Source organism: Tachypleus tridentatus, chromosome 1 (genome assembly GCF_004210375.1).
Source record: "Tachypleus tridentatus isolate NWPU-2018 chromosome 1, ASM421037v1, whole genome shotgun sequence".
NCBI classification, from domain to species: domain Eukaryota; kingdom Metazoa; phylum Arthropoda; class Merostomata; order Xiphosura; family Limulidae; genus Tachypleus; species Tachypleus tridentatus.
The window spans coordinates 102184119-102201059 of NC_134825.1; the positions used below are offsets into that span (position 1 = coordinate 102184119).

The 16941-nt window shown below is 34.2% G+C and overlaps 1 protein-coding gene across 4 annotated transcripts in view; it reads left to right on the forward strand.

Moving 5' to 3' along the window:
- The first annotated feature begins 402 nt into the window (after positions 1-402).
- Positions 403-16941, forward strand: part of LOC143257180 (erythroid differentiation-related factor 1) — a 70718-nt gene continuing 54179 nt past the window's right edge. For 2 of the 4 annotated variants that reach the window (XM_076515553.1, XM_076515569.1), the window contains exons 1-2: positions 403-514; positions 15882-16103. In XM_076515553.1, coding sequence (XP_076371668.1) covers positions 15924-16103 — 180 coding nt within the window. In that variant the 5' untranslated portion in view covers positions 403-514; positions 15882-15923. Of the gene's footprint in view, positions 582-15881; positions 16104-16941 lie in introns of all 4 variants that reach the window. The other 2 variants (XM_076515546.1, XM_076515560.1) reach the window with 1 other exon arrangement.

The window sequence follows — 16941 nt, forward strand, 5'->3', positions numbered from 1 at the left end:
GTGTAATTACCACTATGCTTGTTTTGTATCCTTTGTTTACTAAAGAGTGAAATTCTGAAGATTTCGAAACATTTAATAAATGCTTCATTTAATTATAGATGTGTTTTTATCCCCTCGATATGCGTGGTAGGCAGAGCACAGATAACCCTTGTGTAGCTCTGTGCTTATATCTAAATAATCAAACTACCCAATTTGTATTTTTCTTTATTACAAAGAAATCTAACATAATTAAAAGTTAAATATAAAATATATAAAACAAATTATTTATGAAGCAATGTTTACTGTGAAGATGAAATGTGCTTTTTCTCTGTAAAACAGAGTAAAACGTTAAAAATAGGTATAACATTTTACCTAATAAGAATAATTAATTACGTGTTATCATATATTGGGCTGTAGGAATACCATCTCCATATTTTACGGCTGGTACCATAAGAATCTATGGAGTGCCCTCTATGTAATTTAAGTTGAAGTACGGTGATGTCTGGAGTATTCAGGAGAGTGGAGTTAAAATCAGGTGTGAAACGTTTTACTCTGTTGAAGGAACTGTAGTAGAAATTGATATTTATTGGGAACTAAAACTTGTGAGTTTAAGTAATTTAAAAAGTATTTTTCATTTACGTGTAGTAATAAATTGTAATTAAATTTGTGACGGAAAATTGATTTAAACATGCTAGAAATTATATATTATTAAAGTATACTCGGGTAGTTAAGAGAAATGTTGCAAGCTACTACTACTGAGCTCTAAGTAGCAATAGCATTGACAGTGAAACCATTTGTGCTGATAAGTAATAACATTGGTATTAATGGTAGTAGTAGTCCTCAAATCTCTTGAGGACCAAATGTTCCTTTATTGTCAATGTTATCTTAGGATTACTTACATATAAGTGTGGAGGGACAGTCTTAATTGAATAATATGATAATTTTTTTTAATTCTTATTTTGTAGAAACATAAAAAGCAAAACTATAGTTTAGTAGTCTGTGCAAGTAACACTAACAATATCAACTAACTGTAGTACAAAGTTAAACTTATAACTGTGTATGCTTAAAATCAGCAATAATTGAACTTATACATTGTAAATTATACACTGTTAGCAATACATTTCTAGCACAGTAGTGAATACTACTACCATTAATACCAATGTTATTACTTAACAGCACAAATTACCCACCATTGGTAAAATTAAAAAGTTAAAACTGCCTGTTACTTTTTAGACAACTGTTCATTTCCATTCATAATTTACTTCTTTAAATTGCTGATCTTCAAACCATTCTACAGGGTAATTCATTCTAAAAGTCAGTCAACCTGTTAGGAAAATAAGGTGGTCGTAGTTGGAGTTTTGTCTGTATTTTCTAAATCTTGAACTTAAATCTTTTGCTTTAGTTCTATGTTATCTTAGATATATTAAGCCATGAAATGAGAGGTCTTGTAATGAACTAAAACAAAATACTACTTCAGCCCTGGTTGAACAAAAACTTATTAATCTGTAACAGTAGTAGAAATCCAAAATAAAGCTTTCAAACAGGTGGAATACAAATTTTATCACACACACACAAAAACCTTAGCCTAGTCAGGACCTTGTACAAATTTTAATGAACAATACAACTAAATATAAATGTTAATAATTTCATTAAGTAAAGAAAGATAGGAAAAGAACCAGAAGAAAGAAAACCTATTCCTGAAAAAAACAAACAGTATTTAAAAATTAAACTACTACTTAAAATCAGTAATAGTATTTTACAGTAATCAGCAGTAATTTGTTCTAACTAATATTTCATGAACTTATATGAAGTTATATCTCATTTGACTAGCTAAATGGCAGAAACAATTGTAGACAGGAAACAAAACCACAGCGAAATAAAAGTAGAATTTTCTATCTCACAGTCTTAACTCTGTTGATCCATTATGTGATATTTGGTGATGTCAATAAAATCATCTCTTATCCTTCTTTTTTCAATAGATAAAATTTCTAATTTTACTTTAGTTTTTATTTTGCAGAAAATCATTTAATCCACTTTAATTCATGTGAGGTGACAGCCTTCACTAATAGCCCTCTCAGTGGCTCAGAGGTAAATTTGAAGGATTATGATACAAAAACTTGGTTTTATCTACAGCACAGATAATTCCACTTTGAAGCTTTGTGCTTAACAGAAAAACAAATAATTCTTTGCCACTGCAACTCATTCACAACTCAACATGCAGATAGTAAGAGATTATAGTCCTCAAGGCTGTCTTTACAAACCTGCTATTGAAATTTGTTATAGTGTGAACCCATCTCATAATATTTCTGGAAATCTTTGTTTCTCCTCTAAACCTTTAGTAAAGTGCTGGCCTTCACTACTGCCATTGAAAACTCATTCTATAAATGCTTCATGTTTTTTAGAAAAAGCTCTTTGAAGCATAGCTTGTCTTTTACAAATCTTAAACTTGTGTCTTTCTGCATTCAGTTTATAGCACAAATAAACTAGTGTACCTCAGCATTCTTTATTCAGCTGTAAATACCCAAAAGTTTAATGTCATCAAATAAACTTTATTAATTCATAAATGATGTCCCTATCAGTATCATTAATGTAATTAAGAAGAAGATCAAACACTTGTATCAGATACTCTACTTTTCTGAGTGTTTTTTTTGTGGAATGGGTTACTTTTATATGTGGTGAATGAAATAAATGTAAGGAAGGGCTATATAAATATTTAAATGATCAGAGATGGATTTGAGTTTTTAAAGCAGATGGGAAAATCAAAATGAATAGGTTATTGGATTTTAAAAGAGTTTGTGATTATTGACATGTAAAAAAAGTTATAGTAAGGTTGAAAACAACATCCCTTCTTCACTGGTAGTTAATAGGAGTTGGGAGATTAGGCAAAATTTTATTTATTAATTACTGCATTGACAGATTATATTCATTTAATTATTATAACATGAGATTTGTGTAGTTAAAATAACTGGAAATATCAGTTTTGATTAGATTATTTTTGTGAGTTGTTACTGATTCATTAAGCTGAACAACCTTGAATTAATGAGAGGTAATAATTAGAAATCATAAAGACAATAGTTTTATTACATGGATAATTAGAATACTTGAACATTAATGGTCATATTTTATAAGTACATTATTTTCCTAACAGTTATTGTTTCAAATAGAATTTAAATTATTCAGCTACTTCACATCACCGTAATTAATGTAAACACAGTTAATCAGTTGTATTGGTTAATTGAATTATTAACCCATTGCTGTTTGCCATATATTGTTCAGTATTCTGAGTGTAAAAAAATTTGTTGCTTTTGTTCTTTTATTGTTGTTATTTTATCCATTAAGGTCTTTGCCCATAATATTGCACATTGTGCAAGGATGTAGACAGCAGCTACTTTCATTGATAGGTCAGCTTTACCTTTGTTTGATTAAGTATAATCATTTGTGTAGGAAATGTTAATGACTTTGGATAAATGTTTTTTTTACAAAGTACACATTGTTGTATTTAAACATGATATACAACTGTAAAGAGTAAATAATTTTAAGAGAGAACCTACTAAAAGTGAAAGTCTGTTGTTCCATAAAAGTACACACACATGGTAAATGTTGTTCACTTTCGATTTTGTTTTATATACAGTCTTTCTTTTTTTTTCCATTTATCCTCCGACTCGTTTAATCAAAGGTGTAGCATTATTCTGTATTCCTCTCGGTGTGGATTCATGTATGTGGTGAGGAGACCTCCCAGGGAAGGTTCTGTTTTTTCAGTTTACTTCCAGGGGTGGATCTAAACATTCACCTCTGTGTTTGCCATGCGTGGCAACCTCTGAAGGGAAGGAGAGGATCTTGGTGGTTGAGGGGTCCAACCCTAACACACTACTTTGGCCATGACTTCCTGTACATGAGCAGCCTTGGGGTAGGCCACCTAGGATCAATCAACTGGTCCACTTGGGCGAGGGTCAATCAAGTACCAGTGTTGGATTTTCTCAACAGGTGTTGTGGACATTGTATCTGATGCTGGTGTTTAGGTATAGTGGTCACGAAACCCTGGCATTGCTGCAGTGTCCTTGTTTGATTTTGCAGTGTGTCCCCTCATAGGGCTCCATGGTGGGTTGGGTCAGTGGGCACTGAAATTTTCCTTTCTTTATTATGGATACTCCAAATAAAAATCTTAATAAAATAGTGAAAAAACAGTCTATGGGTAAACAACCACGTCTTCAAGACTGTGAGCAGCAATCCTCACTATCTGTACCACCTCTTGTACCTCATTTTCTCATATCGCATTCACATTCAGACAAACATTAAGGGCAAATGTCTCCCTTTTTCATTCAGAAGGGACCATAGGGACTTGCTGGTTCTCCAAAGTCAGTAAAGAAGCTTCGATCTGGTGACATTGGTGGAAACATCCACATCTCAACACAGTGAACTCCTCTTGCATTCAAAGGCAATTGGGGATATACCTATTGAGGTTACACCTCATGCTACTTTGAATTTATCATGAGGAGTTATTGTTGAGAAGAATTTGAAGAACATCCCAGAGTCTGAGATTTTTGCTGGTTTCTCCACCCAAGGAGTTTCTGCAGTATATCTTCTCGCAAAGATGGAATTATGATGCCTACCAATGTCCTCATTCTCACATTTACATCACCATGTCCACCTGCCACCATCAAGGCAGGTTATCCTAATTGCAGAGTATGGCCATACATTCCAGACCCTCTGATGTTTCCAGTGTCAGTGTTTAGGTCACTCGAAGACATCATGTCATGGTTCCTTGATGTGTGCTTGTTGCGGTGGCAAGGACTGTAATGCCTGCGAGTGTGAAACGGACACTCATTGCATCAATTGCAATGGCTCTCATCCATCCTACTTTCATTTTTGCCCTAAATGGTTGGAAGAAAAAGAGGTGCAGCATTTGAAAACGACTCATAACATCACTTATCCTGAGGCTGGAAAATTGCTGTCCACCACCTCATCTTGGACATATGCTGCTGCACTTCATTCCACAACTAAGTGGGAGTACAGACAGATCTCTCTGTGCTTCCAAAAGAATTGTTCTCCAAACAAATTAAAAGTCTTTTTACCTCCACTGTTAAAAAAGTTGATGAATCAACTTCAACACCCATCTCCGTCCCTTACATACATTCCAACAAACCCTAAGATCCACATCCTTTGGCTCCAGGTACAGGAATTTCCTTGGATACATCTTCTCACACCCCAAGATGCAAAACAATCATTTGTTCATGTCCTCAGTCACTGGAATCCCCTTCCAACAGCAAAGACCTGCCCAATCGACCCAGGGCAGGATTTATGGAGGTCTGTAGATCTCCTTCGAATAAGGACAGTAAGGAAAAAAGACATGGTCATAAACAGAAGGGTTCTCCACCCAGTTTGCTTACATGTAAATAAAAATGGCCACCCTGAAACAATGGAACTGTCGATGTTTACGTTCTAATCTGGATGACATCAAAACACTGATTACTTCCTCCCATCCTGCATGTCTTTCTTTACAGGAAACATTTCTGAAATCTGCCAATACAGTCACCTTTCAGTAGTTTTCTTTGTACAGGAATTACAGGCTCTGTGATGGATGAGTGCATGGAGGGGTGGCACTATTAGTTGATCAGCATGTGCCCATCCTGTCTTTGCCACTTGACACACCCTTGGAGGCTGTAGCCATCCATGTTTCCATGGGTCATTCTATCACTGTTTGTTCTCTGTACCTGTGACCTGGAGAGACATGATCAATCAGACCTTGATGCTGTCATTGAACAGTTGCCATCTCCTTTTTTATCCTGGGGGACTTTAATGGACATCATCCTCTCTGGGGGAGTGCTGATATTGATAAGAGGGTGTCGCTCTGTAAAGCATATGCTCTCTGATCACCATGTTTCTCTTTTCAATACTAGTTCTTCTGCTTATTTCCATGCACTTGGTCAGTCCTTTACTGCTATTGATCTTTCAATTTGCTCTCCTTCATTATTCTCCCATTTGTCATGGAGGGTTGACAATAATTCACGAGGCAGTGATCATTTTCCTATAATTTTGAGAGAGACTGGCCATGGTTGATGCCACTCGACCCGCGTGCCCTGGTAGAAGCTGGATCAGGCAAACTGGCCCTCTTTCACTGCTCTTGGAGAACTTGATCTTGCCATTGTCTGTAAGCCATCAATAGACGACTGTGTGGCAGTAGTAACTAACTGTATTATACAAGCAGCTGCTCAATGTATTCTTAAAATATTGACACATTTATCACTATATCCTCGTCTATGGTGGAATCCTGCCTGCCACATGGCTCAAAAATGGGCCTGGGATACTTTCCATAGATATCTTGCACTCTTGAACCACATTGCTTTCCAGCAGGCCCGTGCATATGCTCGGTGGGTAAGACGTCAAATCCAAAAGGAATCTTGGATTAAGTTCACAACCGGCACACCTTCTACTACCAGTTTCCAAGTCATATGGGACAAGATTCAAAAGGTATTTGTCCCCAAATGTGTCCTATCTTTAAGTCATCTGAGAAAAGCAGACATTCCTGATTGAAAATACTGTCTGCTATTTGCTGAACATTGTTCGAACCATCCTTCCATTCCTATTTATACAGATGGTTCGAAATCGGGTGACTGTATGGGCTCTGCCATGGTTTGTTGTGGTTTGATGGTTGTGTGCAGAATCCTCTTTACAGCTTCTGTATTCACTGCTGAACTGTATGCCATTTCTCTTGCCCTGGATCTCATAGAAACTAAGCATTACTCAAACTGCACTATTTATACTTACTTGCTTAGTTCTCCACTGACCCTAGAATCACTTCATGTTAGTTCACACCCTGTTCTCACTGGAATTCAAAACCAACTGGCCCATTTCTCTTTAACATCTACCTCTATCTAGTTTTTCTGGATACCAGGCCATGTACGTATTCATGAGAAGGAGCTTGCCAACACTGCAGCTACATCTATTTGCTCTGGCACTATCACTGCTGTACCTGCTCCATACATGGACTATGGTCCTTTATTCAAGGCTTGGCTCTGTGCCAGCTGGTAGTCGACTTGGAGTGAGCAACGCAACAAGCTTTTCCAAATAAAACCCTATATTGGACTTTAGCTGTCTTGCTTCCATAAGGATTGGAAGGAGGAAGTTGTTCTAACTAGACTACACATTGGCCACAGTTTTCTAACTTGTCTTCTTTTATCTGGAACTGATGCATCAGTGTGTAGTTTGTGTAACATTCAGATCATAATAAGAAACATTTTACTTTTTTGCCATTGTTATGACTCTCAACGATGGCACCATTTTAAACATGTTCTGTCCCAAGGTTTGTCCATAATGTTAGACAGTGTTATTGGGTATGGTGACACTGTTCACCTTGGTGGTGTTTGTAGTTTTTTAAATAATCTTTTTTAATGCCATTTAAGTTTTTTAATTTGTACATCAGACCTTTTTTAATGTGATTCCTTTTTAAGAATCACAGTCCATCTAGTTTGATTTGAAATTAGAAAATGGTCATAATGTTAAATAACTTGAAACCAGGATTGGAAAGGCCAACTTCAGGTGACTAATGCTGCTATTTGAACTATCTGTTTGAACTACCTGTTAGTCATCCTCTCGAGTTATTATTATAATTTTGCTACACATCTTTTAAAACTTTTTTATTACTTTCCTTTTTGAAAATAGCCATAACATCAAATAACTAGAATCAGGACTGGAAAGGCCAACTTCAGGTGACTAACGGTGGTTTTTGTACTTACCTTACTTACCTATTAGTCTTTCTGGCGAGTTATGATAATTACAGTTGCAGTATAGAAAGTCCTTTTCAACTTGATTACTGTAGTTTTTCTCTTAACACTGTAGACTATTTGTAAACATTGGATTTATGCTATTTGTTTTTTTTTCAGTTTTGTTTTGTTTTACCTTAATTTTCTTTTATGAATTTTACTGAATTTACTTTTAACTCTTTACCAGATATTTGGTACAGATATCCTAGCTGCTTTGTGCCATAAAACACTAACTTAACTGAACAACCAACTATTCTATAGTAAATACTGTGATTTAATCTACTGTTATTCTGTAGATCCATCCCAATTCTTTAAAATTAACTCAATTTTACCTATATATATATGATTTACTGTAGAGGAAGAACATTTTTGTGCCATAGTTGTAGTATATCTGCTATTTCTACTGAAGTGTAACTGGCTTTTATTTGAACTTATTTCCAATAAGTTTAACACTCCTATGAAAAGTGGGGCCTAATAGGCCCCAGAGCAACTTGAAAGGTTATTAATATTAGGCTAATAATTTTGTATTTAAATGAAATTGCCATTTAAATCCATTAATGAATGGATTAACGAGATTCCCACTGTCCCTATCTACTATCTAGCGAAACCACAGCCAGGGGAACGGGCTTGGAGAAATCAGGACTAGAAACGTCTTTTCGTAGGAGTGTTAAGAAGGCTTCTCAGTTGTGGAGGGGCCTGGCATGGCTAGGTGGGTTAAGGCGTTCAATTCGTAATCTGAGGGTCTCATGTTCAAATCACCATTGCACCAAACATGCTTGTTTTTTCAGCCATGGGGGTGTTACAATGTGACAGTCAATCCCACTATTTGTTGATAAAAGAGTAGCCCAAGAGTTGGTGAGGGGTGGTGATGACTAGCTGTCTTCCCTCTGGTCTTGCACTGCTAAATTAGGGACGGCTAACATAGATAGCCCTTGTGTAGCTTTGTGCGAAATTCAAAAAACAACAAAAAATAATTATTACCAAGGTGAAAAATCATCCACTAAAAGGAGATTATTGTCAGAGTTGTTAGGAGCAGGAATTGTTCTCTCCTGGATGTTGGAATTTTTCCAATGTTGTTTAGATCTATGGTTTCTATTTTGTTACAGTTCATAGCTCAAGAAAGAAACCAGCAGTGTATGGTGCAGCTAGAATGGCTGTCCACCCTTTTTGCACGAGAACTGATTTCATTGTGAAGGAGGCACAGATGGATGGAGATTGCTATGATGGTGGGGTGTCTAGTGAACTGGAGAATGAATGGGGAAGTCTGTATAGGATTTCAAGACTTGTGTCATACATGGTAATTCAATTGAAACTGTAGTCTAGGTCACAAAGGAACATCGGGGAGAGAGAGAGAGAGAGAGCATAGATGTGCCATTCTTCCAACAGGAGCAACCTTATTAGGAAATGAGATTGGTGGTACTGAATAGTTAAGTAAATAGGCTGTATAGCAGTGGTGAGGCTTTCTAAGCTAGGAGGTATATTGCGGAGACAACCATAGGGGTAATGCAGAGCAAATGGCAATGGCCAGGAAGTCATGAAGAGGATGTGGCTACAGTCATATTTCTCAATAAGTGAAGCACATCATACCACTGACATTTAAATGGTCCAGCTAAAGAGGATTTGACACATCTACCGAAGTGTTTCAGGTAAATAACTGCTTGAAATGGCTAAATTGTGAAATATCTTGTGCTAAGTTTAGAAAGTTCAGTAATGACTGTCTTAAAGTCCAAAGTTGTTCGTCAGTCGTTTAACATGGTTCCCCTCCTCTGAGCCTTGAAAGCAGTTAATGGATTACTCTGTTTTCTACTAATGTGGTTAATCTGTGCAGGTTGAACAGTAAAGTTTACCTGCAATGACTACATTTGATTGTAAGGACGTCTTTGTGGAAGAGATACCCTGTGAAACAATGCATCATCATTTGAATGACAGAGGTCTTACTCTTACAGAGGCCTATTATGTTGCAATGTTGTAGGAGTTAATAATTTCAAACCACTCTAATGATTCAAACTGGGCTATCCTGGTCCTCCAGTGTTTTACATATCATAAACTATTCTGTCAATATTTCCACCAAGGTGTTGACTTGGAAGGAGAAAAACAAAGCTAAAGTCAGGACTGACCACCAGTTTGTAAGAGTGCAGTGAACAATTTACACTAAAAATGTTTTGGTAAGTCAAATTCTCTCAGAGCTGGATGGATCTTAAGTACAGTTCAGCTGATACAGGAGTAGTCATAACGTTGGGACAACCTATGATATGTTAAGTGGTCAGGAAAAAACAAACAAACTTGGGGAACTCAATTTAAATTTTATTCTTAAGAATGGAAGTAAACCAGATGGGAATGTAGTGGTTATGCTGTACATCTAGGAGGCATTGTTTACAAAAGGTTGTTGCCACCAACCTCATTTCTGTTACTGACATCTTTAAGAAGGACTTACTGTAGAGCTTAACTGTCAGTTTTTCCTGTGCAACCAGCAAATTGACATTTGAAAGCTTAAGACAGTATACAACACAAGTATATGTGGGAGAGGAAGTTGTAGTACCCTTATGTATACAAGTGGTGTCCCATGATTTACTACAAACTAAGTCTAGTGCAGTAGTGCTATATAACATTTGCACAGCCCATGCATGAAGTAAGTTGTTTCAAGGCAAGTCGTCTGTCAAGGAAATGATGAAATTCTGATGTTCAATATTTATTGACTCTTGGTGATCCAGCTGCAAGCTGGAATAGTCATTGAAATGGTAAGCGAAGTGAAAGTAATTATTGCTTATGTTGTATTCATTGTGCTTAATTTGAAGGCAAATACATGGTTACCAACACATTTGAAGATTGCACAATCATCTAGATTTAATTCTGTGACTCTGACAATTTGGTGGAATGTGCTGATGTATTTATGAGACCAAATAATTACCTGGGTCAAACAAGAGTTACATAGCATCAATTTAATCAGTTGGTACATGTCTGGTTAAACGTCCTTAAGCACTAGGGAAGTAGCCAGTGTTCAAGTATAGCAGGTGTTGAAGGATGGGATTATACAAACTTTAGAGAATGCTTGGTCATTTCCAGTTGTGATTATCAAGAAGAAAGAAAGGATTTTTAGGTTCTACATAGACTTCTGGGTGGGTGAATACAGTAACTAGTTGTGTTTTTTATTACCATGAATAGATAGTCTGGATGCACTGAAAAGGCTACATTGATCAAATAATTTATATATGAGATGTGAATGGTGAGTGTTGGTAGACATAAGACTGCTGTCAGTGAATTTCATGCCATATCATTAAACCTGTGTAATGTATTGTGTGATGTAACTTTCAAGAGGAGTTTAGCTTAAACTGAAGGTTTTGCAGTGGGAGAAGTGCCTGATCCATGTGAATGATGTCAGTGTTTGGTTACAGTTTTGTGGCTGAGAACCTGAACATGATATTCTATTAGATAAAAGAAGCAGTCTTAAAACTGAAACCAGGAGAATATACATTAATGTACGCAGAAGTTGAATTGCTCAGTCACTGTGCAGGTAGAGGAGGAATATTCATGGATCATTCAAAAATAGAATGAGTGTAAAATTAGCCTCAACCTGTGACCAAGTATAAAGTTGACTTTCACTTAAAAAAAAAAAACAAAAAAAATCAGTTACAGGAGTATGATTTAACCATGAATTATTACCCAAGCCTACAGCTTAGAAATGCAAACAGCCTATTTATTGAATGTCATGATCCAAATTGTCATGTGAGAGTTTTTTTTGTTTTTTTTTGTTATAACAATGACAAGCCATATAATAGAAGATTGGGAGCTCTGTAAAGAATGACAGATGAATTTGTGGGCCCTTGCCATGAATGAGACCTTGAGGAAAGTAGCACAGATGCACGCCACCTATAGTATTTGTATCAAGTGGGGTAATAAAGTGTATTGCACTGTTATTTGTCAAAGAGTTGTGGTTTTAAGCCTGTCTTACAACTAGTAGTCTCTAGTGCTTTTAAGGACAATATTTATCACACAGGAGGAGCACCAAGGCATTAAACTTGCTTGTTGTATTGTTCAGTGGCAGTTATTTTGGCCTTATTATAGTCAAGACATTCAGTGCTGATGTGAACACTGTTCAGTGTGTTGCACTCCAAAACAAAGTGGGACCACCATATGTCAAAGCATAGAAATTCATTTCCATAATTGATGTTGACTTCAGGGTTGGCTTTACTCTGTGGTAATAGTGTTTTTGTAAACAAGTCGTTTGCATACAGAAGAGAAAACACTTTTTTAATGAAGTATTTCTATTAAAGATTTGTCTGTGAACATCTAAAGTCTTTACTGAGTAATTCTGGGTGAAAAGTTATATTTATCATAGAATAAAAATACTTTTCATCTTAGTTTTCATATTTGATTTGCTTAAACCATGGAACACTAAATGAATATTAAATTTTTTTTGTTTTTGAATAAAATTTTGTATTCTGTCTTTTTCTTGTTGTATCCAAACATTAACATTATACTTAATTCTCAGGTAAGCAGAACTTGTGTAACATCCTCCAATACTTGTGAATTAAATTATGTGGAAGATGGGAAAGTGGAGAACTGTGGATAATTTATGGATGAGTCATGTTTTGTTGACAGTGTGAGTTCAAACTCAATAAGGAAAGGATTTTATAATTTAAGAGGGAAGTATTTGCTTGAAATTTACATTAATTCTGAAATGCATAAAATTTTATCGGAATGATCATAACACTTATTGGAAATAAAGGATCTTGGTGTTTTGATTGATCAGTTATTTAAGCCAATGAAGCAATGTGCTGTTGCTAATAGTAGGGCAAAAAGGATTTTAAATTATATTTACAGAAACATTGATTTTAAGTCTATAGGGGTTATACTTTCATTGTAAAAGTCCCTATTATCCCTAAATTAGCATATTTTATTCAGTTTTTGTGTCTTTATCTTAAGAAGGGCATTGAACTGTTTGAGAGGTCTCAAATGATGTTATCTGGAATGCTACCTGGTATACAAAGGTTGTCAAACAAGGACAGGTTAAGATTCCTAAAATTTTCTCTAAAAGAAAGAATGGTTAGAGGAGAAGTGATTGAGATGCTTAACATTAACAATATTGATAATGTTGATGAATTGTCTTTTTTTTACTTACTGATTGAGAATAATAGGTCAAGGGGATACCAAGGATGTGTCTTGGGTAATCTTTTGCATAGCATTTTATCAACAGTTGAGGAAAGTGTAATTACTATTGTTATTGTATTCTAGGTGAAATATAAGCTAGAACTTAATCAATCAAAATGCATATGTGTAAAAATCCAACATTTTATTTAAATTATCAAAATTTACAAAAAATGTACTTTTTTCTCTCAAGTCATTAAATATCTACCATAATTGAAAATTTTGTGAAATTGGCTATTTGTTTATTGGTGATAGGCTAACCTATCATAAACCTAGTATGCAAATGTGGGACTAATTAACTGACTTGTAAATTTGACAATAAATGAACAGTACACACTCCAGTTGTTTTTAAAATAATGTATATATTTGAAAAGTTCTTTATACTATGGAGGTAATAGTTGTATCTTAAACACTGTGTCAAAACGTTAAGAATGCAGTTGACAAGCCGAACTATCTTTCTATATTTTTAACAAAATAGTATCCATGTGTAATTCACCTATTCTTTTTCTTTTTTTTCCTTTTACACAATGGTATTGGTCCATAATTCACTTATGTTATTTACTGCAGTTGTATCATGAACTTCCAGTAACCATTTGCTTTTCATACTTCCAGTAATGATTTATTCTTTATACTTTCAGTATCTGCCTGCCTTTTGTCAAAATTCACATAGGTGGCTCAATTAATTTAGATCTCCATTTGACAAGACAAATTATTCTCCTTATCTCTTTCAAACAGTTAATCTCATTTTAATTTACCACATTGACCAATTACTCTCATAACTGTTAACTTTATGATTTCTAACTTTGCTGACCTAAATTTTCTTTTACATGACTTTTATTCTTTTTCTGCTTAGTCACAACTATTTATATGTCTATCATCTAGGTTTTCTAGAAATCTCCATGGCCTTGACATCAATGAATTATAAATAAAAAGTTAATGATAATGCCTACACTAAACAGCCTTTTATATCTGACATGTACATTACTTGGTAATAATATAATATACATTAGTATATTTTGCCAGGATTAGAATATGTATTTTGTAATGCAAAGTTTTACTGATACAAGATGAGAAGCTTTGCTTTGGAGAAGTGACTTGTATCATCCACTAGACACTTAGTATTCTCTTTTATAAACGCAAAGGAAAAGGGTGATGTTTCGACTGTTGGGACCCATTGTGCAGTTGATTTTATTTCATTTTATATGTAAACTGAGTAAAGGGTTTTGAATAAGGTAGATTGTATTTTTTCCCTGGTGTTTAGACTTTCAGGATAGATTCTCATCTGTAACCACTTTAGAAGATTCTATATGTAGGAAATATATCCATATTACTGTACTAATTACTGGCCCACATAGATTAACTTTTGACTTGTGTTTTACAACTACTATATAGTATCATAGCTGTTGCAGTGTTTGGGTGTAAAAGAATTTTGTTATTGTATTTGATTTTGTATATTATCATATGTATATACACAGTTTTCATGTAATTAGAGATCACATGATAAATAGTGAAGTTTTTTAATTTAATTGACGAAGAATTAAATATAATTTTGACAAACTACAGCCAAAGTGTTTTCTTGGTGCTTGTTCATTAAATAAACAGATCCAAGTACTTATCCCCCCTATATCACCCATAAAGGATCTTATGGTGCATGGTCCACACACACACACACACACAGTTTGTTTAATAGTGGTTTAAATATAAAATTTAGTGAATACAATTTTAATGAATTGATTATTGTTTACAGTACTGGTTAATTAAAATTTCCAATAAAGGATGTGCATATTATATTACTACATATTTTTAAATAGTTTTAGCACAAAATAATTGACTTCCTTTTTCATTTGAATTTGGTTCTTTATTATGAAACAAAAACATGAATGTTTTTCTTTAAAAGCAGTTGAATATGATACTTTTATTGCTTAACAATGAAGCTTAATCTTAACTTGACATCCTTTTTTTCCCAGTTTTTTCCTTTTTTCTATGCAAAAATTACTTAAATATCCATGCAGTCATGGTATTCTCAGGTAAAACTAATATCCTGACAAGTATCAGATGGATAATACGGTTGATTTGACCAAAAAGTAAGGGAAATATTCTGTGCTTGATAGCTAGAAAGTGTGAAGCAATGAAACTAGACAAATTTATTTAAATTAAGCCTCTTTATTGTGACAAACACAGAAAATACGGTGTGTATAATTTTGCATACAGAATCGGAGTAAGTTCTGTTGGAATATTTTTAACTCTACAGCTTTCTTCCCCTAGGATTAATGTTTGTAAAATTAAATCGTATTGTTTGTCCAGTTGACAGCATCACCTTATACCCATTTTCAATCATAGCAATGGTTGGCTGTTATATTTGGACAGTGTGAATTCAACCAACAAAAGATATTAGTTTGTCCTTTCAACCCAGATGCTTCATGTCATTGCAATATCTTCTTAGGCAGAATAGATTTTATCTGTTACAGAGAAGAAAACAACTAAACCAAGGCAATCTCAATGATTTTCTGGACCTTGGTGAAAAGTAAATTAAAAATTATAAATTCCTTTGTCACTAAAGTAGATAAACAATATGTCTACATATCTCACAGTCATGTATTGTGGTATATTTTAATGAAAAAGATTAAAAGGACTACAGAAGTTTCTGCCAAATAATTGGTTGTGAAAAAGTAGATCATTCCACCTTGAAAAGTTAACATTACTTTATTTCTTTGTTTCTTATATAAACAAAATTTTGCTTTACATGGATATAAGAAATATGACAGCTTTAGTGAGCAATTGAATAGTTTAGTAGCTGGAATATGAACATTGATTTGAAAGTAAACTCTTGGATTTTAATGTACAGCTAGTCAGTTTCACTATGTAGTTTTATAGTAGTTGATATAAAAGATTTGGGAAATATCTGTATGCAGATTTTTTTTGCCTTTAGAAGACAGTATATATTCTATATTCTTATGAATATTGCTGTTAAGAGTATATTTTTACATTATCACCCAGACAGCACACTTACTTTGGTGAGTAACAACAAAATACAACAGCATGAATTGTGGTCAAGAAGTCAGTAATGAAGCTGATGTTGCAGAGAAATTGTGTGTTGGTGATGAAAAAAGAACAGAGAACAACGAAAAGAGTTCTTATATGTATCACGACGATGGGATGAAGTACCTTGTAGATCAAGTTGATCAATCGAACCAAGAGGAACATAAGGATGTTGAACAGGTAAAAAACAAAAATTAATATATTAATAATAAAAGCTTTCTCTACCAAAATGAATTAAAATATCAATTATATTTTTATTGCATCATTTAAGTAATGTTACTGTGTTAAGTTGTAATTTTAAAATTGCAAAAATATAAGTACAAGAATGGCCCCGGATGTGTGGTATGTGCAATACAAATTAAAATTCTAAACACTGCAAACACCATGCAAACAAATCTTCTGTCTGACTAATGTTGATGGAAAGGCATAGATCTATACTGACTTTACCTTAAGCAAATCTAAATATATATATGATTGAATTACTATTCTTTTGTCCTTCCCCTTACCAGTCAGATAGTTATAATGTCTCCCATAAGCAAAGTATGAGTATTGAAGCTTCCTCTCTGACTTTCAATATTAAGCAACTCACTTATGATGTCATTAATTTTGTTATGGTTATGTAATTTGATTATTTTACTTACTGTACTTTGTTGCCAAAAAAAACTTTACAACAGAGAAATTTAGCTGTATACACCTTTCATTTAGTTCAAACAGTTGCTAAGATACAAAAAGCACATGAAGTAGGAATGGGCAGAATGATGTCCACATTCACTTTGAGATTGTACATTATCAAAACCATCAGGTGTTGTAATATTATCCTACCTGTGCCTACCTGGTTTCTTTATTCTTTTTGCTCCCATTTCTACTTCCTAATTTTTTATTTAAAAGTTCTTTACATTTGTAAAAATGTTCAAATATCACTTGGAACATAACTATAATTTTACATAATTAATAACAATTAACAGTTAATCCCTGTGTTTCAAAATACATCTAAAAAGTACAATAGTGATCTTCCTTG